The 25,486-nt window shown below is 42.1% G+C and overlaps 3 protein-coding genes across 4 annotated transcripts; 1 reads left to right on the top strand and 2 right to left on the bottom strand.

Moving 5' to 3' along the window:
* Positions 1 to 747: 747 nt before the first annotated feature.
* Positions 748 to 11,204, bottom strand: sgcg (sarcoglycan, gamma). Its single transcript, XM_027012018.2, has 8 exons — positions 11,106 to 11,204; positions 6,537 to 6,731; positions 6,327 to 6,428; positions 5,601 to 5,688; positions 4,771 to 4,890; positions 2,930 to 3,002; positions 2,352 to 2,472; positions 748 to 2,061 (listed from the first exon to the last, which is right to left on the bottom strand). The coding sequence occupies exons 1-8, from the start codon at positions 11,106 to 11,108 to the stop codon at positions 1,885 to 1,887; spliced, it is 879 nt and encodes a 292-aa protein (XP_026867819.1). The 5' UTR covers positions 11,109 to 11,204; the 3' UTR covers positions 748 to 1,884.
* Positions 11,205 to 16,291: 5,087 nt separating this feature from the next.
* On the top strand, positions 16,292 to 17,758 carry trappc4 (trafficking protein particle complex 4). The gene is made up of 5 exons (XM_027012041.2): positions 16,292 to 16,502; positions 16,624 to 16,798; positions 16,953 to 17,056; positions 17,147 to 17,273; positions 17,380 to 17,758. The coding sequence occupies exons 1-5, from the start codon at positions 16,328 to 16,330 to the stop codon at positions 17,456 to 17,458; spliced, it is 660 nt and encodes a 219-aa protein (XP_026867842.1). The 5' UTR covers positions 16,292 to 16,327; the 3' UTR covers positions 17,459 to 17,758.
* Positions 17,504 to 25,068, bottom strand: slc37a4a (solute carrier family 37 member 4a). 2 transcript variants are annotated; one of them, XM_027012040.2, is made up of 9 exons: positions 24,898 to 25,068; positions 23,293 to 23,553; positions 22,533 to 22,765; positions 21,725 to 21,968; positions 20,447 to 20,608; positions 20,232 to 20,317; positions 19,991 to 20,104; positions 19,166 to 19,304; positions 17,504 to 18,972 (listed from the first exon to the last, which is right to left on the bottom strand). In XM_027012040.2, exons 2-9 carry the CDS (start codon positions 23,438 to 23,440, stop codon positions 18,806 to 18,808), a joined length of 1,293 nt encoding a protein of 430 aa, XP_026867841.1. In that variant the 5' UTR covers positions 23,441 to 23,553; positions 24,898 to 25,068; the 3' UTR covers positions 17,504 to 18,805. The 2 variants fall into 2 exon arrangements, with proteins under 2 accessions (XP_026867841.1, XP_026867840.1); XM_027012039.2 differs by having other exon boundaries at positions 23,293 to 23,535.
* Between the last annotated feature and the right edge of the window lie 418 nt (positions 25,069 to 25,486).

Below are 25,486 nucleotides of genomic sequence, written 5' to 3'. Positions count from 1 at the left end.
CTATTAATTATTATTAACACCACAGCAAAAACCAAACATGCCAAGAGATGCTTGACAACTCATGAGGACAATCGTATAGTAATGTCCACTGATGAGGACATGCGTATAGTAATGTCCACTGATGAGGACATGCGTATAGTAATGTCCACTGATGAGGACATGCGTATAGTAATGTCCACTGATGAGGACATGCGTATAGTAATGTCCACTGATGAGGACATGCGTATAGTAATGTCCACTGATGAGGACATGCGTATAGTAATGTATACTGATGAGGACATGCGTATAGTAATGCCCACTGATGAGGACATGCGTATAGTAATGTATACTGATGAGGACATGCGTATAGTAATGTCCACTGATGAGGACAATCGTATATAGTAATGTCCACTGATGAGGACATGCGTATAGTAATGTCCACTGATGAGGACATGCGTATAGTAATGCCCACTGATGAGGACATGCGTATAGTAATGTCCACTGATGAGGACATGCGTATAGTAATGTCCACTGATGAGGACAATCGTATAGTAATGTATACTGATGAGGACATGCGTATAGTAATGTCCACTGATGAGGACATGCGTATAGTAATGTCCACTGATGAGGACATGCGTATAGTAATGTCCACTGATGAGGACATGCGTATAGTAATGTCCACTGATGAGGACATGCGTATAGTAATGTCCACTGATGAGGACATGCGTATAGTAATGCCCGTGCACTCACAGTAATAGACAATTAGGATAAAGACCACAAACACCTTATTTATTAACATATACAAACATCACATGGTATATCTTTTTATTCTCGGTACAGTTGGTACATGACAAAACCACACTAACCAGGGTGTTTCTGGAATGAGATCCTTGGGCTGTTTTAAATGAACATGCATCAGTTTTCAGGCAGCGCAATTACTGGACATGCAGCTTCACACTCCCTAACTGAACACAGAGGAAGATTTCAAAGTTTGTCAAGTGAATCAGAAAACCACAAATACGTGGGCTGGTTGGAGTTTCCTAGGCCCTGTAGCACTGCACCCGATGTTCATATGCAGTCCAACTAGCTTCTCACAAAGCCACAGCAAAACTGATTTCAGAATGTTTATCAAGTCATTGCCTTTGATCTTGACCCTGGTCAATTTACATGTAATTTTGCAATAAAAAATACTAGAAAAAAGGTTGAAGCTGCAGACTGATGCCAATGGAGATATATTGCATTCAGTCTAGCCTTAAAAAGAATTTTTCACACCATGTATTGCAAATCAGTTGAATAACATCAGTAACACAGTACACTATTAAAAATGCAAGTGCTGCATGGTTCAGTAATTTCTTTTGTCAAGCGTTGACTTAACAGGCTGCTCGTTTGCTGCTTGTGCCACCGACACAGACAGCTGTCAGCCGACTTGTTTGAGATGGCATTAAAAAAAGACTTTTACTGCTGAGTAGTTTTCAGCTACACAAGTTTACACAAATTTTGCTTATTGCACCTTTAATTCATATTGCATAGGATGTGCGCTGTCAACCAGCCCCTTCGTGCCCAGCCTCATTTTCTAAAAGGTAATGAAAAAGAAAATTATGAAATCGCCCAAACCACCTCAAAACACCGGTGGTGTTTCAAACCGGCTGTGAATAACTCCGTGTACATAAAGTACTCAGGACACAAACCACGGCGCATGGAGCCCGGTGAAAACCTTAGCGCCTGACAACGGTGTGCTTTCACTCTCTTTGTCTAAAATCACTGAAATGTGAAATTTGTGCTTTTTCAATCCACCTGAGAAATAAAAACAACAACAACAACAACAACAACAAAAAACCTCTCAAGGGAATCCGTCCCCCTTTCCTTTCTAGCCTGTATGTGGCTGCCTTGAGCGTGATGCACACTTCAGCATTCTTGACTCCCGCTGCAGGTGGAGGTCACGCCGGCTCTGGACAGAAACAGCTTGCCGCTGGGGCACACGCACACCTCGAACATGTTGTAGACTCCCTGAGAGTCCGCTGATGTTCCAGCCTCTCCAAGCGGTAAGAAAGGAAGTCGAACGGTCTCCGCATCTAAAACCAGCTGCAGAAAACATGCAAAAGGGAACCAGGACGATATAGTTTACGTGCTATTTAAATATTTACACATATCCTCGCACCAATAACAAAATTAAACCAATAGCACTTATAGCATAATAATCCAGTCACAGTTAAACATTTTTTCCCCTTTTTTTGTGCTCAAGCAAAGGCAAGTATGTGTATTGAAAGTTAATTGTTCAAGGAATGGTGTGACCACACAAGTTATTAAATACTTTACTATCAGATTCACTACACACACTGGAGCAAGCTAACGTTTAGTGCTTATTCACTTACGAGCCCCTCGGTTGAGTGTAAAATAACATCCAGACTCGACTTGGCCTCCGCGCCTGCGGCTGCTTTGATGAGAACGCCCTTAGGACCTTCCATGGTCAGGAACCTGGTCGGAGACTCCAGCCTGCGAGCGACACGGGGTTGAATGGTAATACTGATACACAACCACAAGGTGGCAGCACACGGCACAATATGCTGCAAAGCGACGGCATGACGTGTAAATCAACGAGCTCTATTCTTTTTAGATACACGAGGACTCTTTGGAGTGAATGTATTTATATGCCGGGCTCTAGAAACCCGCAAATGCTAACATTCGGTACAATGACTGAAAGCGACAGTAGCATTAACTACCAAATCTTGCTGAAACTGGGATGATGGAACAAAAGACACACTTTTGATGATCTAACACATGTAATAACAGGTGTTTATGTACCTCAGCTGTTCCTACAGGCGAAAATAGTAGCAAACATAATCTTGGTGATTATCTTCACTTTTCATGGCTGATAGTTCTGCAGATAATATGTGAATGAACACACCTCCACGATCACAAGTTCATGCCTGCTCAGTTATCTCACACTCACCTAAGTTGTTTGAGAGCCTCTCCTTTGACCAGGGGGGTTTCAACAGAGTGTTCAAATAGTGCGCCTTCAGGACCTGTGGAACAGAAGGAGAACATCTCTGAAACACTGGCAGCTAACAGCTTCTCACAACGTCTCTCGGGTCTGACCGATGTGTACAGGCTTCTGTGTCACGGTTACTGATGGTTTCACCCTCGGTCTGGGACTGGAGACTGACACTAAAACAAATAACCAAAAAAACATTCAAACTACTAGTCTTCTAGTATCTCTCGTGTTGACAAATTATGTTGGTTTCTAGTAATATGTGATAAATGAAACACGACGAGATGTTTCCGTGTTTGGCTCTGTGGACTTCCTTCAGCTATTATAAATAGCAGAAGAAAGAAAAAAGAAAGAGAAACTTGAATAGCTCCGGGCTGCTTGAATGCTATTGCAGTATTGATGTACACTCACATGATGCTATTGCAGTATTGATGTACACTCACATGATGCTATTGCAGTATTGATGTACACTCACATGATGCTATTGCAGTATTGATGTACACTCACATGATGCTATTGCAGTATTGATGTACACTCACATGATGATATTGCAGTATTGATGTACACTCACATGATGCTATTGCCGTACTGATGTACACTCACATGATGCTATTGCAGTATTGATGTATACTCACATGATGACATTGCAGTATTGATGTACACTTGCATGATATTGCAGTATTGATGTACACTCACATGATGCTATTGCAGTATTGATGTATACTCACATGATGCTATTGCAGTATTGATATACACTCACATGATATTGCAGTATTGATGTACACTCACATGATGCTATTGCAGTATTGATGTATACTCACATGATGCTATTGCAGTATTGATATACACACATGATATTGCAGTATTGATGTACACTTACATGATGCTACTGCAGTATTGATGTACACTCACATGCAAGACTGTGTCATGAAATATCAGATGCTGATATTGTTAAGGCCAGAGGCTTCTGCACAGGCACTGGTGTGGGTGTATCCGGTGGATAAACGTGACTGATGACAACTATGAATGGGAAGCAAACCAGTGCAGCACCAACACTTTTGTTGCATTTGGCTTCCACACTTGCTGCAAGGAGCTAGAACAGACCCTGCAGAGGCGTGTATGGGGAACGTCGGAGCAGAGCAGTACGGTTAAGGCCACTGGCATTCGTCTGACTGCAGATCAGCCAGGTGCCAGCTCTCTATCAGTCACTTTTAAAGACGGTGACTTTGCTCCCAGCATTCGACTGAAGAGTGACCAGGCCATATGAAGGGAGTCCGCAGACGCCAGTCCACGGTGAGGGGCATATCTGCTAGCGCCGAACACAGCGAAGGATGCAAGGCACAGAAACAGCCCATGGAAAAGCTCGGTGTGTTATAATGAAACCATTTCCAAAACGAAATGATTATTTATAATAAAGTGAAACAATGAAGGGGACCAAATGAAACCTGTTTTACAGATTTTTTTCCCCTTAAAATCTGAAAAATTCAAGATTGACGTCAGAAGCATATTTACACACAGATGTTTCCATACAGATGTGGCCAACAACAAACTGCATGTATGAAAATATGATTTTGAGAAATACCAGCAGTTCAACTTTTTCTCCACCCACATTTATCTTACTTTTTACATCACTCTACTTATCTAAATGTCTTTATCTGGGGAGGAGTGAATTTAAAGAATTGTGATAGAAAAACCACCAGTCATTGAGTTTCGAACCCCATTGGTGTTTGTGTGTGACTGTGCCAGGTGCTCCAGAGCGGACAGACCCATAGGTTTATCTTGGCTCTTAATGCCAGTGGTACCTGTAATTCTGAGCTTGCCTGTCCCCACAATTGCTTCTTTGGAATCAGCATAAAACAGAGCGCTATCACTGCTTGAGCTGACGGTGAAGTGCTGTCCAAAGGCCTTTGCTTGTCCTGGACCTGAGATACACACCAGACAAAGCAAGACAGTTTGCATCAATACCCACAACTGAACACACTGCTACAACAAGACATAACTTCATAACTGAGTAGCATTTGTACAGCATGAGTCTGAGTATGTCTGGGTTAAAGGTTTGCTCAGAATCCAGTAAAGATGTCCTGGGTCTGAGTGTAACTTTGTCCTTCTCAGTAATGAAGAACACACTGGCTGTGAACTTTGGTTAAAATCACCTCAGGCAAATATAGTCATTAGAATTTGCTACAATTGGCCATTGAGACGGACTGTACATTACCCGTTTTAATGCATTATCGTCCAGGGTAACTATTTCACTAATTAAGTCATTTGTCCCTGATATAGCTGCATGCCTCTTCTCTCTGTGTATTCCTCCTCAGATCTCTCAGCATAAGAGCCTTCAGTCTCATAAATAGGCCAATTTGAAGTTAATGCCATGAGCCTCAGACAGCATCACTGGGATCCAAAATGCAGAGTGACGGCAAAGAATGAAGTAGAAGGAACGCTAAGATTATTCGTGAATGAAGAAAGTTCTGCCTTGAAGAAATTTTAGTGGGAATGACACTGGTACAAAGCTACCCAAAACATTCCCTCGAAGGCCACCTGGCATGAACAGAGCAGAACACAATGTACATGGAGTCACGGTGTGTGTGTGTGTGTGTATGTGTGTGTGTGTGGGGGGGGGATGCCTTCATACCTACAGATACACTTCCTGTTACATCACCATTGGCATTGCGAGCATTGAGAGTCACATTATCACTGGAGTGCATGACCAGAGCTGAGTCCTTTAAGAAAACAGCAGCGCTTCGGTGAGTGACATCGATTTGTGGAAAACAGAGTTTTGTACAAATGTACATGCTAACACTGAACATACCGAATTATTTGCATGTGAAATAAACTAATGGATTAACTCAAAAGATGGAATGTCCAGTCTCTTGACTGCTGTGAGATTGTTTCTGTTACAAAAAGATAAAACTCTTCCATTTCAATGTAATGTATAAAACCCAAAGAAATTCAACCACAACGCACTAATCTAAAACCATGGGATGTTAACCACAGGAGCAGCAGTAAATGTTCCCAGCTGCTCATGTTCATGAGCCATACATGGTCTTCCACAGCTTGTGGTGTGAGAACAAGGCAATGTTTGCATGTGCCAAAAACGGTTCTTTCCTTCCATGACCAAACTCTGGGTGGACCAAAAAACCCATCTAAAAAGCCATCATCTCTCCCTGAATGCTGGCCTTAGGTGCTGAGAATGAGAATGTACCAGTAGTACAGCAGCAAATGTACAACGACAATCTGTCAAACACACCATATTCAGAAATCACCTCTCACACCAACAGTGTCTGAGTGATTATTTTGTCCAGAAAGGCCACACCGATGCAGAACGAAATGAAACGACTGCGCAGGACGGTCCACATACTTCCCGGGAGTGGATGTCCTGGGCGTACAGGGGAAAGAGGAATTCGGACTCGCCCTCCAGCCTCAGTCCGTCTGCAGACACCTGGAGATATCCCATGCCTCCCTGCGCACGCCAAAGACATGAAACTGCGCGTTGGGTCAGGATGGGAGTATGGAGAGATGAGTGAGTGAAGCTCGACAGGTGTTGGACGGGCACTCAGACCGCACTTACTGTATTAAACCACGTCACTCTCAAGATCCAGATCGTGAGGCCAAAGTTCACAACCAGGATGATGATGAGAAGGAGGACAAACAGATACAAGCATCGTTTCCTCCAGCCGTAGATGCCGATCCTGTAGACGTGTTCAGTTTCTGTTGCTGGGACAGCAGTATCATTCAAAGTGGTAACATACTGTTCACGCACCATCTGTTAAGGGACACACACACAATGACACATAAAACGCTCGATGGATCATGTAGTTTGACATAACAGGTTGATGCTTTTATATTCTGTAGATGTCTGGTGTGCAGCTACATTATCTGCACCTCCTGTATATCCAGCGCCTGCTCCTGAAATACTCCCAGCGTGCAAAGCTCCTAACCCCAGTATAACAAATCCTTCTCTAGTGCTGAGATGTCCCCAAAGATTGACTCAGTCTAGTTTGCATTACGTTAGGGTTGGAAACAAAGAAAGGTAGAGCTCCAGTTGGCCCGCAGCAGAGCTGTTTCCGAGCACAGCAGCCTTATTAACTGTTAGAAAAATCGAACTCTACAGGACAGGGTGCAGCTGGCTCAGACAACAGAAAAATAAAGGCTTTATTTTTTCATGCAAGCTTGCAATAAACAGCTAACAAGGCAAAATGTCCATTAAAAATGTTACCTAACGAAAAATATATAGAACTAAATGTTCATTAGCGACAGCGGGGAGCCTACGTAGAGTTCTGAAGCAGGTTTTATTAGCATTTATCACAGGATGAGGACAGCAAAACATTTCAACCTTGAAATAATGAGGACTGCTGGATTGAGAAGGAAAAGCAAACAGGAAAATGTATGCAGACAGATAACAGCAGCAAGCAAAGCAAAAATGATACTTGTCCTGAAACCAGTATATTACTGAGTAAGTGTGAAATCTGGACACACGTATTCATTGATGTTAGTGAGTTAATAAATAAATGACATTAATTAAAAAGGAAGGTCAGTGACACTTTCATATTATGACTTAATGTTGGTTAATATGGGTTAATGTGACTTATGATTTAATATTGGTTAAGGTGGCTTTATATGGTTAAATATGGGTTAATGTGGCTTAATGTGGGTTAGTATGGGTTAATATAACTTAATATGGGTTAATATGGGTTATAGTGTCCTACTAAATGTTTTAAACTAACTGTCAAATTATACTTCAGTCATTCCACATGCAATGGATCACTGACAAGAATCCTAATCATCAAATGCCGCAAAAGTTGTTGTGGCTTCTGAGTTTCTGATATTTTATGTCTTTTGGCCAAAGAATGTTGGCTAGGATGTTCTAGTCCAGGCTACTGGGGAACCAGTGAGCTGTTTCCATCAAAAACGTCTGAAAAGTATTCAGGTTTCCAAAGTTGTTATGACAATGTTCCACCTTCTACCTTACACTTTGTAGACTGTACAGGCATCACAAACATTTTGTGCAAAAATGTATTTTTTAGTTTTTTTAAATAAATAATAATAACAATTTTTTAAAAACTCAATAAAACTGTTTTGTATTAAGTGAGCGCACTAACTGAGCCACACCAAGATCCTCCTGTCACGCAAGCACGAGCTCCTCGTCATAGCAACCAGAAACCGCTCCCTTTGGAATGAGGAATTATGGGTAGAATGTTCTTCATGGATGGATGTTATGGTTTAGATTCGTAATGAAATGTCTGATGTAGACATGTAGAGAAATGTAAAGAAGGAATTTTGTATTTCTTCTCCAGTTTCTGGAGAGATGCCATATAGGTTATAAAAACAAAGAATGACCAAGAACCTCCAGTGATTTGTTTTTTCATTCTAGTAACACTTCACAGGGGCTGAGAAGGCTTGACTGTGGAATCTGGGATTACCCATGCAGCCTGTGTGGTGTTACATGTTAATTGTTACTATGTTGTTGTCTGTGTGGTGTTACACGTTAATTGTAACCATGTTGTTGTCTGTGTGGTGTTACATGTTAATTGTTCCCACAGTCAAGCTACACTATAGTTAAAAGGTTGAAAGATTTATTAACTGGGAAAATGTGTTACCGTTCTCCACTGGTAAGGACGACACTGCGGGATATTTGCTACGGCAATGCCCTGACCATCCATACATCAGTCATGTGACCAACCACTAGCAGCCAAATTTAAATTTAATAACAGGTAAGGAAAAATTTAAATATCATAAAGCAGTGATATGGGCTAGAGTATAATTACACTATGAAATTACATACAAGATCCAAAACAATACTAATAACATTTAAAATATGCATAATGTAAGCATCTGATTCAAGGATCATTTAAATTAATGATCAATAAGTGAGAATAGAAGGAGTTTTCAGAGTTATCTGACACTGAGGTTTTTAAATCATTCAGAAAAGATGGGATATTCAAGTGAGATTAAATCTTGGCTTCTGATTAAGTGAATTTATTTCAAAACCTTTTGTTTTTCAGAAGCCTTTCTACATAAGATCTGTTTCTGCTGAAAGCCATAATCTTCCACTTTTGTATTGATAAAAACTGTTATAATTCTTCGTTCCCTGTTTTGCCAAGTCAACTAAGAGTCGCAAATGATGTCCAGATGATATGGGCGTTACATTGTGGATTAATAATATTAAGGCAACTAACGTTTCCCGAAACCACGGCGATCCCAATGTAAATGGTGGAATCAGATGTTCATATGAACTGCGTATGTACAGGGAAAACCATCTCTGTAGTCACAGCCAGTGTGGACAGACTAATTAAAAGTTCTCAGAGTGTTTTTTTTATTCCCGCCCAAGCTTTCTAGCAGGTAAAAATGCAAAATAGGATGTTGTACTTTTATGTCTCCCCACACTTTTTTCAGCATGCGCATGCATGCGTGAGACTACAGAAGGTTTAATCTCCTGTGGAAAGTCGCCTGCCCACTACAAATCGTAATCGACACATTTTTCCACGGCCTTGCAACTGTGAACTCATATATTCCTCGTGACAGCAGCAGATGCTTGAGTGTAGCTCCATAACATAAAAGGGTTCTGCTTTCCGGAAGCACACTGCATGCACGCTGATTGGCCACCTTTCTTCTCTTTTCCTGGTCCTAGTGCAGGTGAAGACATTTCAAAAGGGACGATAAACACCGTCCAGCCAGTGAAGATAAAACCAGCCCATTTCCGAGGGTCATGGCCGACGCAGGAAACAAAGCCTCCCAGACTACTGGATATGGAATATCTCTGCTAAGCAGAATCCAGTCCACCCTCTGCTTCTCTCACACGTGCTTTATGCTTTAAATAAATGACAGTGACGAATATTCTCAATTTCGCATGAGGACAATACAAGCAGGGTGAGGCACTAATCTCCAATCTCCCTCTCGGGGAAAACGCTCCTCTGCAGTACATAAAGCAGTTAAGTTTAGGACACTGTTGTTCTCTCAGAGACCATAACACACTGGCGCATACAGGACAGCACAATTGTTAAGAAGCTCAATCCTTTAACATGTAATAGACAGCAATCATTTGCCAGCAACAATGAAGATTCATTGCAATACCAAGTTTGAAGGAAAGGCTTTGTAGTGTGCATGGAAAAATATGAGGAAAGCCTGCAGGTTTCAATTCCAAACCAACATTCCCATGGCAACTCATCCAAACATTCCTTGGTTTGGGGTCAGATACTCACATTTTCCTAACGTCTCTCAGCAAGCCTTTATAGGTATATATACACCCCTCTTAAATACAAGTAAAAACAAAAATGAAAGCCAGATAAAATAATATTCTTTTGAAAATCTCAGTAGCTTTCTGAATTCCTCAATTGTTGCCTGCTCCCTAAATTCTAACCCAAAAGGTTTAGACATAAGCACACTGTTTGTGCCTCTTTTACATTAGTGTCCCTAGCAACATGCTCTCTATTTCTCCTTCGTTCTGACAAGAAATTATTACAACCCGCTGAACACCGTCTTCCCAAACTACAGGACTCTGACATTAATTGAGATTCCAGGCTCCTTGTGGTGGCAAAGCTTGACCTGATCAAGTACCGCAGTAGCCTGTGGAGATTTCCTTGGTCTGATATTGCTCCTTTCTTCTCCATATGGAGCTGCAAGAATACAAGCAGTTATGGCAGGGGGCGAACACGGCGCCGCGAGGAGTTCAGGGAGGTGTTGAGGCGACACCACAAGCCCCGTGAGGTTTTTGCTCTTCCAGGTCTAATCACGCTGTCTGCATAACTCTTCTGAGCTGTAATACCACAGCCCACTAAAAATAGGCCTGGGACTATGGACCTAATTTTAAAAGGAACTGAAGAACACCAGGAGTGTTTACAATAATGTACCAGAGAAAGAGCCAAACAGAAAGTAGCATTTGAGAACAGAGCCCTCAGACATACTGTACTACACATCGCTTTCCATGGAAAAGTTTCTTGGAGGAAAGAAAAAAGAAAATCCTACTACAGCTTCTGACATGTTTTGTTAATTACACATGAAAATAGTGTTATTCAGAAAGCAGCTCAAACACACACATCGTCAGTGGCTATCAGTCTCGAAACATAAGACAAAGCACTGTTACGCGACTTTACAGGCAGCCTCCGTGAGAGCAGGAGAGAGGAGAGACAGGCGTGCTTACCATGTCTGCACAGCCGACCCTTCCACTGCGGCTGGTGCGAGCTTCCGTGGAGCAACACTGGCAGCGGCAGAGTGCTCCCGCTTGTCTGTCCGTCAACCCCTCAACAGCTGCCTCTCATAAATCTGATTCTGGATCAGGCCCAGACACCACTCACAAGGAGGGACTCACCCCCCCACCTCCACGCCCCCCCCCCCCCCCCCCCCCCCCCGCAACCACTTCCTCCTCCCAGAAATGCCCTCTCCAATTTCCAAATCAAAGTTGCCTAGCTGTGCACCAGCCTGGTAGTCCGGTGGCCATCTGAGGGTGCAGTCAGCAGGGAGATAGGGAAAGCGAGGTGGTTTGAAGCTTCTCCATAGGAGGGAGGGAAAAGGGGGTCAGACGTTCTGTTTGCGGGGAAAGATCTGCCCTTCTACTGACTCACACAGTGAGTGACTCACTCTCTAAGCATGAGTTCGGATTCTGCAACTGAAGTTAGCGCTTCTCTAATAAGGGTTTGGTGCTGGTTTTCCAGGGAGCTCTCTAAGCTGACAAAAAGTCCAGCCCATTGGGAGAAGAAGTGAATGACTTGACAGGTCATCCTAAACCAAGAGGGAATATTAATAGAAATGTCTGTGATAGAGGTAATCACATGTCTGTTCTGCAAAAGAACACGGGGTCGGATACAGTAGGTGATCTATGCAGTGTGCTGTGGTGCACTCAAAGATTTCAATCAAGGGTGAGATTATTTTTACAAACACTGTCAAAAATTTAAAATGCTCTTATTTAAAAGGATTTTTTTTTTTTTGTGCAAGTTTGGTTGTGCCCATCCTAAAGGAAAGGTTATAGCAGCAGAAAGCTACAATATCAATTAGCTGCTTTGTTCAACAGCTTGTGTTCCTGGAACCCCAGATGAATCAGACCTGGTGATAAATCAAATTCGGTGATGAATCAGACATGGTGAATGAATCAGACACAGAGATGAATCAGAAACAGAGATGAATCGGAAACGGAGATGAATCAAACATGGTGAATGAATCAGACATGTTGATGAATCAGTCACCCTAAATGAATCAGACATGGTGATGAATCAGTCACCTTGAATGAATCAAACATGGTGATGAATCAAACACCCTGAATGAATCAGACATGGTAATGAATCAGACCTGATGATGAATCAAGCACCCTGAATTAATTAGACAAGGTGATGAATCAGACCCTGTGATGAATCAGAAACCTCAAATGAATAAAACATGGTGATGAATCAGACCTAGTGATGAATCAGACACCCTGAATGAATCAGACATGGTGATGAATCAGACCTGGTGCCTGTTCCTGTGCTGTCAGCTCGACATTCTCCACTAGCTTACAACGCTTCAAATAACATCTAAATGTAGCTCTAGGGAGTTGTGGGACACAGGATCCATGTGCCGGGTCGCTGAGATGTTCTAGGACATGTAGAGAGGTCAAACACAAGAGTAGGCAGGGTTACAGGAGCAAACCTATTCTCGAACAGAAGCACGCTGATCAAAGACAAACACAGGAGAACGTTGTAATCAGAAGATCAGATCAAAGTAATAAGGAGGCTTGGCCAGGGTGGAGTCAGAGCTGGGGTAGACCAGTCAGAAAAGCAGGGTTCATGTGTGACAGAGCCTTCCCCTCTATTAATGTGACGCTCCCAAAACATAAAAATAGCAGCCAATCACATGGAGGTGGACATGGTCTATTGGGATAGCGCTATGGCAACAAGTGGGAGAGAGAGCAGGGCCACCAGGTGGCGCTGCGGGTGCCAGCATGTGAAGACTCACAGGGGCAGCATGGGTAGCTGGAATGCCACAGATGCCTGTGTGTTGACATTAGAGCCAGGCACCGGAGCAGGATATTGATCATGAGAGAGAAATAAGAGGGACAGGACCGAGAGCTTGGGGTCAGTGGGAGACCAGTCCCAGCTGCCGTGACTGGGACTGGACTGCAAATAGCACCTGAAGCACTAAGAGCATCGGGGGGTGAGGAGCTGAGGTGGGCAGGGGTGGGCTCTAAGGATGACTGGTCAGGATGCCCAGGTCAGCAGACTGGCTGATAGGTCCGCACATCAGCACTCAGGCCAGGCCCTTCACAGCCCACGTGATCCTAGACCATCTCCCGCTGTGCCAGGCTCTTGGCAGCAGGTGGCACCACATCCCCAGCGCCGCAGGTAGTCATCACTGTCAGAAAGCTGTGATCCAACCCTAGTCGAATAGGGACTGGCACGGGACTGCCTAACCACATCCTGAACTCTGTGTCATTAATTCATGCATGTTGGGAAAGAAACATGTTGGGTTAAAAATACGAAAATTTTTCCAAACCTTCAACAACAGGACGGTCACATACAGCCGTTATGCAAAGCAGGAAAAAATGACAACCTGAAGTTCACCCAGGTTCTGGAAACAAGGTGACAGGAGCGAAGACTACGCATCTGTCAGAGGAAGCAGTCACAGCGAGCGTCCTGGGGCGGCTTCTCTAGCCACCCTGGAGGTGGAGCAGTGCAGTGACAAATGGAACAGCTGAAGGCATCCATCAGCTGCTGACCCTACACCCTACGCACAGCCCACACCACAGGCCCCAAGCCCTGGGGGTGCTCGGCCAGTACGGGCTCTCAGCACAAGCTGTAGTTTCATAAGTCATAAAGACAGCGCCAGGGGCAGTCAGGACCTCATCAACAGCCAGCCTGTAGCCAAAGCCAGCAGATACACAGTGAATCCTTAATGAGGACACATTGAGTCCAGCCAGAAAAATGTCCTCGACTCAGTGTATCACGTAAAACTCAGAAATGCACATACTCTGCCCAACATTGAGACAGCAATGTCAGAGATGGTTTGGCAAATATTCACGTTTGTTAAATTAAAAATGAACACATGGGTGTAGGCAAAATTACATTATGTGATATATTTTAATGTTTAAAGAATAACACCACTTTGTGTTTTATCTCAATTTATGTGAGCATAAATATTGGGACAAATTTAATTAAAGCGACAAAAATGCTGGAAAAAAGGTGAGCATGTCCATGTTACTGCAGTGGCTCAAAACATTTAGACATTTTACATTTAAACTAACATTTTAATAAATGTACATTTTATATATGGAAAAGTAACAATCTAATGAACAGTGAACTGTGATAAACTAAGACGCCGTGTGAAAGCAGATTTCAAACCAGACAAGGCGTCTAAGATAATTACATGGAAGAAATGATGCAATGCTAAATGAGTGTGGCATTGTGTGGAACTATTTAAGGTTTGTTTATGCTTCATTTTATACAAGAACGGTGACGCTAAGTAAACATAACGTGGGGATAACGAGGAGGACAGTGGGGTAAAGTGGGGTAAAGGCTGTCGAGAGGACGGGCAGCACACATCAGCCCTGCTCGGACTGGACACCACACTACAATGTTTACCATTGCTATGCAAGCTCTGCGCAGAGATAACATCACACTAGTAATAATTAAGCTAAAAATGAGTAAATAAGTTAATCCAAATTTTGAAAATTAAATAGACTGGCCTTAAGTAAACATTCCTGGGTTTTTTCTGTGTTCTCTGTCTCAATCCTTCATTTATTATCCAATTTTCTAATAAAGAAATGACTCAATTCGTAAAATAATTATCTCCAAGTGAGGGATCCAAAGGTGCAAAGGTGTCTAACTGTAAGGCCACAGCAATGTACCAGTTTACCCAGCTGAAACTCACTCTCATCAGCTCGCTGAAGGTTTGGCTATTAGCTGACATAGCTGAGCTGACTCCAGTGTTTAAAACTATGCACATGAAGCAAGAAAAAAACCAAAAAAACCAAAAACAACCTGATTTCATTACATTTCATTTCTTACCATTAACAATCAACCTTCACAAAATAGACTAAATTAAGACTAAAAGTAAACTTGAATACTGTAAAAAAAACAAAAAAACTGTGAAGCAACTTGCTTTGACTTTCATGTACTTTATTACACCAATTTACTTAACAAGTCAATGTTAAGATGAGCATAACAAAATAAAGAATGCCAGATCAGTCCTGAATTCTTCACAACCAAGCTCAGCCAGCGTGCCGTTATCTTTAACCTCTCAGACAGCACAACAGGACTGATAAGCATGGCTAGGCATGTCTTTGCAGAGCTTATCGTACGCAGCCCTGTGGAAAAGCAACCGGTTAGTAAGCTTGTCTGTCACCTTCAGACCGATGACAGGAGACACAGGCGCTTTAGAAGATGTGTGTTCTGAATCTGCGATGATATTGAAAAGCTCATTCAAATAGATTATTTAACATATCTTCATTTTCACTTTGCCTCAAGGTTTAATGACTGGCTCCTTGTCTTTGTGGAAATTCTCAGCATCTTTCACTTGATCTGTCTCTGGGGGCAGAATGAAAAGGTGAATAATATAGATCTGTAGCCAATGTTGTACATCCATTAGTCAGTGAAGGTTCAGTGACTCACGGTTCTCTCCAGCTGAGTCTGAAAGAATCGTAGAGCATTTCCACAGACATACCTTCACTTTATAAACATATTCTACAGAACACTGCACCTTTTATGACCAGTCTTACAAGGGAGGAAACACAGCTGAACTCAGCTGCGATTCTACGGGCTTCTTTTATGAGTAAACTGCTTCCTGTCAAATAGAGATTATTATACGCATGTACTTTAATCGCAAACCTTAAAATAGCTGAAACGGAATGCTCTTTATTTGGTCTAGGTTTGAGAGTTAGTGAAATCACAGGTTATTTCATTGATTCCACAACCATCAGAAATACACCGGTCATGAAAAATGCATATACAAGCATATACAAAGGAAAAACACTATAGCTATTGACGCACAAACCGCTCTCGTGGGTGCTAGAAGATCTTAGAAACAGTTACTTAGATGCAATAAAGCACTCTGAGCTGAAAGATTTTTGTTATTACTGTTGTCACTACTCAACACACAATATTATCTAAATATAACACTTTATAATTGTACAGTATTATCTAAATATAGCACTTTATAATTGTACAGTGTTATCTAAATATAGCACTTTATAATTGTACAGTGTTATCTAAATATAGCACTTTTCACTGGTACCATTTGTGTAAAATGACTGAAATTACCAATAATTCTACTGCGTGGAGACATTAGAGGAAAGCCAAAGCAGCCAAAGACACTCGCACGTGACCGATTCCACGGTGACGTATTTTTCCGCACGCGCGGTAAGCGGCCGCGGTCACGTGACCTCGTGCTGCGGGGAAGATGGCGATATTCAGTGTGTATGTGGTGAACAAAGCGGGCGGTCTGATCTACCAGTGCGATAACTACGTGCCGAGGACGGAGGTGGAGAAGACGTTCAGCTTTCCTCTAGATGTGGTCTTAAAGCTTCACGACGAGAAGGTCGTCGTGTCATTCGGCCAGCGGGACGGAATACGAGGTGGGCCTGTTAGCTTAGCTTATCTTAGCTGTGGGCTAGGCTAGGTTAGGCACCATACTGCGTTTGCTGATGGAACGGTAAGTTCTACTGTTGTGTGGTGTTCTCCTTCACGCCTGCACAGTGGGCCACGCTGTTCTCGCCATCAACGGGGTGGACGTGAGCGGCCGGTGCACAGCAGAAGGGAAGGACATCCTGGAGTACCTGCAGGAACCTTCACATTACCCGCTGGCTATACGCTTTGGCAGAGCGAGACTCACTTCCAATGAGAAGCTGATGTTGGCTTCAATGTTCCACTCGTGAGTAGATTTAGATAGTGAGGAACTTTAGTATCAGTGTTCTCTACCTGCTGCTGTTATTTTCATTAACTAGTGTGTCTCCCTTCTGTCAAATAATGGGTGTAGTGTCACTGAAGGTATCATGTAACTGAACACATCTCTAATTCATTCTTAGGCTGTTTGCCATTGGTTCCCAACTGTCCCCTGAGGTAGGCAGTTCGGGTATTGAAATGCTGGAGACGGATGTATTTAAACTACACTGCTTTCAAACACTCACAGGTAAATGTGTTCTTCCAAAGTATGTCAGTGTAACCATAAAAGATGTAAATGTGACCATTTCATTTGGATCTTGTGGTTTATCTTTCACAGGTATTAAGTTCATTGTGCTGGCAGATCCTCGACAGTCTGGCATTGATGCGCTCCTGAGAAAGATCTATGAAATCTATTCAGATTTTGCCTTAAAGAATCCTTTCTACTCTTTAGAGATGCCTATCAGGTTAGTACTGAGCAGCCATGTGCTGCTTGCATACTGAATGCTCAGGTAGCAACAAGGTGGATCTATTCAAGAAGCCAGGCCTTATGATATGACACTGTCCTTTCAGATGTGAACTCTTTGACCAAAATCTGAAGAGTGCTCTAGAAGTAGCAGAGAAGGCCGGAACGTTTGGACCAGGCTCCTGAGCTGAACTCTGGAACAGGAACATCACAACGTACCACATAACTGACTTTTTTTCCTTCTTCTTTTTTGATCAGCAAAGAACTGTATATATGGATTATAGTTGCTGGTGTGTGAATGATCTGAACCATCTAACCAAAAAAGGGTAGCTGCTTTTCAGGTGTGCTGCACCTTGTGTGAGTTAATGAAGGCAGACAGGGAGAGGTACTATCCTGCTTCCTTTGCTGCTTGTTGAATATTAGATTTTGTTTTATTGGCATCAAGAAAATATTTATTTATTACATTAAATGATAAACATCAATCTAGTCGTTCCAGTTTACCTGTCAGCTTCATAAAAGAGGATTAATTGTAGACAGTTTGTGTAACTTCCATCCATCCATAACTTGATTTAACTAAAGTAGAATGTCTGTTATTCAGTAAGTCTGACACAATATTTTCGATCACACATGAAGATGTTTATACTTTTCTGTTTATCCAAGAATATTCTGTTTTCAGCTGGAAGGTTACTTATTAACATTCAAATCAGGGTTCCATTTAAAGATTATAAACCATTAACTTCAAAATAATTATTGTGTAAAACTTTATTTTAGTTAATGTTTTTTAACTGTTGCAAAACCCATTTTTTAAACACCACCATATACAGATTTATAATAACAAAATAGAGGTAGGACTAGAGAGATTTCTGAAAAGCCTCAGTTGGAGTTGTTAAACCTCTGAGTGAAAAATGACATCACAGATCTTTCACACTAATACTCAATTTTCTCTTTTTACCTGTGTTAGCGCTGGATCTATTTTAAATTTGTGAATTCCTTACATCTTTGAAATAACTAAATTTCCCAATAAATAATACAGCAGTTTAAAGTATATATGCAGTATGTAGTAGAGGCAGAAAATGACGTCCTTTGGGAGAACTGTTTGGAATAGATATAAATCATACTGTATAGCAATGAGACACTTAAAATATGTATAACTTTACAGATCATTAAAGCCAGACCCTCTGACTTTTTAAAATATTTTTTAAACTGATATTTAGGAGGTTTTTTTGCTTCTGAAGACAGATTTCTTTTAGATGCCAAGTTTAGAACCCAGAACATTTTCCAAAAGCATGTAACCTTAAGATGATCTTAAGATAGTGTTGAGAGTGTAATTTTAGCTCAGAGTAGCTTTTAAAACATTCAGGGCACATTTCATACCTCCTGTGATAGGAGACTAAGTGAGTAGTTAACAGAGGTGGCATAAACATACTACAGCTCCAAAAGGGTTCTAACCACCCTCCTCAATGTCAAGTTTATATGAACACAGAGGTTGTCTTTGTTCAATTTTTTGGAAACATACAAGTAACAGCATGTTGCTCAGTCAGTCTTCTTCGCAGCACGTCCCATTTTGGTTTGGATGTTCCTCAAAAGGAAGAAGGCAACTGTTGTAACAGCACAGGTCACTTCGGCTACCCAGAATGCTGTGTTCCATCCATGATGCTTGGCTACTGTGCTGAAAGGTAACCCAGACAGGAAGCCTCCAACTGCCCACATAAGAAACACAACCAACATCACGCCAGACTTTTACACAAGTCAAATACTGGAACATGGTGGATGCATTGTATTTAACCTTGTGATTCTAATTAATAACATTTATTTATTTATTAACAAAGGGTTTATACCCTTGAGATGAATTAAACCCCAGATTATTAAAGAGAACTTTTTGGAAGCCCTTACCATTTGCCATCAAGGCCACGATGGCATGGGAGGTCCCACAGTAGTTGGAGGGGGCACTTTCATTGGCGATGACGCCAAACAGAGCGATCGGGCCGTAAGATGAGAAGCCAAAAGTAGCTCCCAAAAGAAGAATCCAGACCTGCGCAGTGGTTGAATTACATCAGTAATATTAAGAGAGACAGCACAAGGTTTTAAAGGAGGTACTTTCATGTTGGCTGAATCTGAAATTGCTCCTAATAACAACAATACTTTATATAACACATTCCAAACTCAAAACTGCTACTACATGGATGCCTTCCTTCAGACATTGTTCCTGAAGTGCTACTTTTGTTGTTAATCCTGTAGTGTATTTTAGGAACCTGCCAATTACAGTTTGTACTTTCCACATATGCCACTCTGATTTACACTTGAGAGTGGGAAGGTACAGTCCTCTATGGGTCTCTAGTACAAGAGTGACCAACTCTTATTACATCTCCAAAGTCAGTTTTAAATTAAGGTTATTTTAGTCACACGTTTAACTTATTTAACCTAGAAATGCTAGTTTAAATTACATTTATGTTCGTTTAAATGACACTTCTCTACTGACCTTAATGTGGACTGAATTTCAGTAATCAGCAGAACAAAAGGTTTATTTTCACTCTACCTACATGACATGCTTATGGAATATGGAATAACTTCTTAGTGTGGCCAATTCCTTTGTCCTTCACTCACTAGTTCCGTTGGGTGCTTATATTTGTCTATAATGTAAACAGGGCTGTGCTGTGACTGATGTACCAATAACAAATACACAAGGCTCTTAAATGTCTGGAAAGGTTGTGAACTCACATTTGAGCTGTCCTGAGTGACAGTGGTACGGAAAAGGTACATGGAGACACACATCCCTGCCATCATAGACAGCAGGAGACCATGGCGGGGGTTACCATAGATACGCAAGCCATGCTGGAGTTAAGCAAACAAGCAACATCATGTGGAGTAAGTATATCATGTGGTATATATGAGGTCATGTGGTGTATACTGGGTCATGTAGTTTTTGCCAAAGCCAAAAGTAGAGTGCAAGTGTACATACCCGGGCCACGGCCCTGTCCGACAGGTATCCAGCTGCTAAACTGCCCACCAACCCCCCAAACTCCAAGGCACTCATATAAGAACTACCTGGGGGGGAATGTGTGCACATCAAAGTAACTAGTTAATTAACCTATCACATTGCAAAGAAAGTCCCATTAAAAGGCTTTTTTAGGTTGCTGTTTAATTCTGACAGAGCCAAAGGCCTTGAGGAAATACCCATAAGTGCCGACTGGCCCTTGTCCTGAATCAAGAAGAGCTGCCCCCAGTCTGTGCAAGCAGTCTTGACTCCAAACACCACCAGGTAACCTAGTGACAGTACCCATAGATAGGGGGACGAGAGGAACTCCCACAGGGTGCTTTCACGGTCCTTGCTGGAACCTAGAAGTGAGGGGCAGATAAGAGCTCAGGAATAAAGTCTTGTGAAGTGGTTGCACTGGCCAGAGAGCTAGCCTTTGGTCACATGCGCTAGAGCGGAGTATGTCCACCAGAGGGCGCTCAGGCCACAAGGGCATTGCATACAGCCTGCCTTAAACCAGGGATTTGACTAAACTTGCTAATGTGTCATACATCCTACACAAATACAAAATGATAAATGTTGTATCATCCAGATATAGGTGTAGAATTTATTATAGAATTTATTATCTAATTAAACAGGATGCAGTCATAACTGTCACATGATGAGTTAAACATTTTGGTCACTGGTTGTAGAGGGTGAATTAATCAAAACGTGCTAATGCTAATCACAAAGCTATGCTAAACACAAAAGGATTTGGCTCTGAGAATATGTCAGTTTCACGATCAGATCTTTCACAGCAAATCATCTGAATGGCAAGAGATCAATAAGTCCTTCAGCTCAGCTGAATTTAAACCCCCTGCATGGTGACCAAAGGGCAGATCTACCCTGAGCAGGCAGCACGTTCCTCTCAGCTCTGCCTCTAGGAGTGAGCAGATATCACTGCTGTAGCCCAGGGGCTAATTTTGCCTTAGTACACAGTGCATTTCAGTCCATGCTCATGTCAGGGACACACTGGTCCAAAGTCCAATATGCCACTGTGTGAGTGTCCTTACACACAAAAGAAAAAGAATTTGTGTGTACACACACCTTTGCCCGACAGTTGAATCCAACAGGTCACACTTGCAAGATCAGGTCTTTTTCTCTCAGAGAACATCTTAGAGTAAAGTCTGGATATTTTGAAGTAAAGGTTTGGGGGGGGGGGGGGGTTGTTTTTTTTGCACATTTTTTTGTTGAAAAAGTCCAGATTAAAGGAGACAAACAAGAAATGGTCTCACTGTCTTGACAAGCTTTGTTAATCAGTTGCTTACTGCTGATGGCTTGTGAAGATTAGCAGTGACCAACATCGTGAGACTCCACAGGAGAACTCAGACCTCACTCAGTGCACACAAAACAAAACACCAAGAACATGTTCCTAGATGCCCTGGTGATTCTGTTCACTGCCATGACATGGGTCATGGGAATTGCCAACGCACTCATACCCGTTTTGCCTTTCTTCACACCAACTTCGATATTGGGCAGACCAACGTCACGAGGCTCATTTCGGATGACCAGTAGACAGAAGACGGACAAGACCACGCAAGTCAGGCCGGAGATGAAGAGTGTGGACCTCCAGCTGTAGCTCTGAGCCAAGAGGGTGGCAATGATTGGCCCCAGGCCTCCAGCCAAGTTCATACTGCAGGACAGCACAGCCCACCACGTTCCGAACTGAGATGGCTCGAACCACTGGAGACACAAACATGGACACCATGGACACACTGAAATGGTAAAAGCTTATGGACAATAACATATCTGCTAACTTGCACAATAATACAATGATCACATTTTCTGTTGGTAAACTCAACAAATCCTTTTAAAGCCAGAACACTGAATGCTGCAAAGAAATAATTTAATATAACTGTGAAGCCTCACAAATGTGATGCCACACTGTGAAAGTTTGGATATGACAGTTAAAATATGTATTAATAAAATATTTGTCTGAATATAAGGAATGTAATTAAATGAATACAACAAAAATGATCTTTTTTCCCCTTCAGCAGTTCTATTAGCAACCCTCCCTCCCCAAAGCGAGGAGCAGGGTAAAGGCAATTAGATTTACAAAACATATATCATGTGCAAGGCATTTCAGGATGTCCTTCAAATCAACAAAAAGTGGGGAAAACAACAGATTTTAAATGGAACACATAATAACAACCTTATTAAAAAGTAATGAAGTAATTAATTTAAAACAGAAGAACAAAAGTGCAGTGGTAAAATAACCCCACAAGGTCAGAAGGTTTATGTCCATACCTTGCGCAGCACTTTGCCACAGGGGGGCCATCCCAAGCCCTGACCGAGGCCATTCAGAAACCACAGGATGGCAAACACGGCCACCGTGGAGGACTGGGAGAACAGCACATTAATGCCACCCACCAAGCAGAGCCCACAGGAGAACAGCCATCGTGCACTAATCTGATCGGACAGCACCCCACTAATAAACTTGCTAATTGCATAGGCCAGTGACTGGCTGCTAGTGATAAGACCTGCAGAATAAAACAAAACAATTCTTTGAGGGGAAATTCGTTATTCTTTAGAATATGACTCTGAGCTGACAAGATATGAGAAAATAACTCTCAGATAATCTTGCATGCTTCTTGCGTGCCTCAAGCTAAAGTGACATTGTTGTTTTGATGACTAGAGGTTGAATTAAAGTCATGGAACAATCACAACAAATCTAAACATCACGGGGTGTCATGGAGGGGTCTAGGAGCCTGTGTGAAGCAAGGCAAGTTTGCTTACACAGCACATTTCATACACAAGGCATTTCAAGGTGCTTTACAAAATAAAAGCATAAAAGACACTAAATATAAATAAAAAAGATAAAGTTAAATTAAAAATATAAATTAAGATACAAATTATATAAACCTAAGGCATTAAAGGGATAAAATGCATAGGATCAAGTAAAAGAAGCTAAGAAATAAAGATAAAAGAAAAATGAACAACACTGTCAGTCTAATATGGTAGAGATGGTGCTTTTAAAACAGCATGAGAAGTCTGAGCACACTCTTACCCAGGTCATCCTTATCCAGTTTAATGTCCTGCATCAGGGAAGGCATGACGAACGAGAACGTCTTCCTGTTGAAGTAATACAACGTGTAGCCCACAAACATGGCGAGGAAAATCCAAGTCCGATAGTAGCCATATCCGTACTTCGCCATGTCTCCTTCAGAGTTTCCAGTAACAACAGAGAAGCCAAACAAGGGTGTCGGGGTATAATTGTTGCAGCACAGGCATGTGAACTTTGCATCGGGAGCTGGTGAGAAACATAGAACTGGTAGGATGGGGAGAAAATGTTGCAATCAATAATGAGGTTAATGGTCAACCTGGAGCGTTCCGAGTCTCACTGCTGCTTTCAGTGGTGCAGTGGTCTGAACAAGACTGTACCTTAATATTACCCCAGCTGTATGTAATAAGAGATTGGGAGAATTTGCATAAATGCAGTATTTCTGTCCTCAGCCTTTAACACCTCTGTGCCTTGGAAATGTTCTCTAAATGTTCTCTTAACTTAGTTGCTGAGTTCAGCATGGGATGTTATTGAAGATAAACCTCAGGTGAAGAGATTAATGATTCACGTTGGGGTCCAGTCTGTCTCTGAGCCAAGCTCCGGGACAGGGCTAATTACTGGGCTGAGGTAGCAGGAAAGGTAGCATTTAGGTGATTGGCTTGCTCCAAACATTTGGTACGAGATCACTGCCATTCACAAGAAAGTTTTTTAAGTTACACCACAGGCTGTCTCAGTTAATTATGTTAATCCCGTAGCTAATACTGTTTCATCCTGGTTTTCTCCTCATATTTGCCTTATGGATGATGTATGTATGCATGCATACATGCACACGCGCACACACACACACACACACACACACACTCACTCAATCTCTCTCTCTCTCTCCCACATTCACTCACTTTCTCTGTGTATCTGCCGCTCTCTCTCGCTCGCTCACACACACACACACACACACACACACACTCAATCTCTCTCTCTCTCTCCCACATTCACTCACTTTCTCTGTGTATCTGCCGCTCTCTCTCGCTCGCTCACACACACACACGAATTTAAGATTTTTTGTAGTTTTTATCTGCAGCCAGTTGGGTTCTCACACACACACACACACACACACACACACACACACACACACACACACACACTTTGCCTGGAGTTTGTTTCCCCATTAATGTCAAAAACACAGCGCTCGTGCATAAATCGAAGACGTGCCCCCCCCCCCCCCCAAATCACAACAGCGAGATAAACTTCGTGTAAACGTTTATTCTACCCCATTAAAAGGTAAAAGTACTGCATATATTAGCTGGCATCTTGGCAGAAAGGTCCAAGTCTACACGTAGCAGACCTCTACTGAAGGGTCATACCACGTCTTCACATGCACTGCACGTCTACACAACCGCTGGACGTGATCAGATGCATGTTACTGGGGAGATCAGATATATGCCAAAGGTACTGAGAAACGCTCCTATATCCCCAAAGGTAATGAGAAACGCTCCTATATCCCCAAAGGTAATGAGAAACGCTCCTATATCCCCAAAGGTATCGCAGCGGTGTCCACGTAACCCAGATTAGGATGCAGCTAGTTACTTCCGTGAAAAAAAGTTAGCCAGCTACCTCAAAGACGTCTAAGACGGCGCAGAATTTTTTAACTTTAACAACTTTCCTTCTCGATTCAAGAAGTGTTGCGGAATAAGGATCCAGGTTCTATTTTTTTTCTTCTGATAATATGAATCAAATTACAGAGCAGCAGGTCATCGCGCTGATGTGATGTTGGTCTGGGTTTTGCCAAACATTCAGATGCATTGTGGTTAATGTAGTCATTCGCTTCAGGAACGGCTATATTGCAACTACACCGTCCATTCATCTGGGATTTTGTGCGTGTGGATATTGATTTATTGATGTTTTGCTATAATAAAACAATAGGTTTTGTTATCACCTCTATGATGCATAAAACAAAATTCAATATGTTTGTGCATAAATTTCATTATACTGCACCCACTTGTGTACATGTATAATGACAATGCTGAATTGAATTGAACTGAACTGAACTTAAGGGCCCAGTCAGCATTGAAGGGGACATCCAACGCATAGTCTGAGCCACCTGAAGCTGACACTGTAACCTGTAATGAAACTGTAAAATCAAACTGCTCATGAACTAGGGAACGCAGGGTTTGAGCTCACGAGAGCAATAAAAGACAATTAT

Source organism: Electrophorus electricus, chromosome 15 (assembly GCF_013358815.1).
Source record: "Electrophorus electricus isolate fEleEle1 chromosome 15, fEleEle1.pri, whole genome shotgun sequence".
Lineage (NCBI taxonomy): Eukaryota > Metazoa > Chordata > Actinopteri > Gymnotiformes > Gymnotidae > Electrophorus > Electrophorus electricus.
The sequence above is the reverse complement of the archived record's forward strand: the minus strand, read 5'-3'. Positions and strand labels throughout refer to the sequence as shown.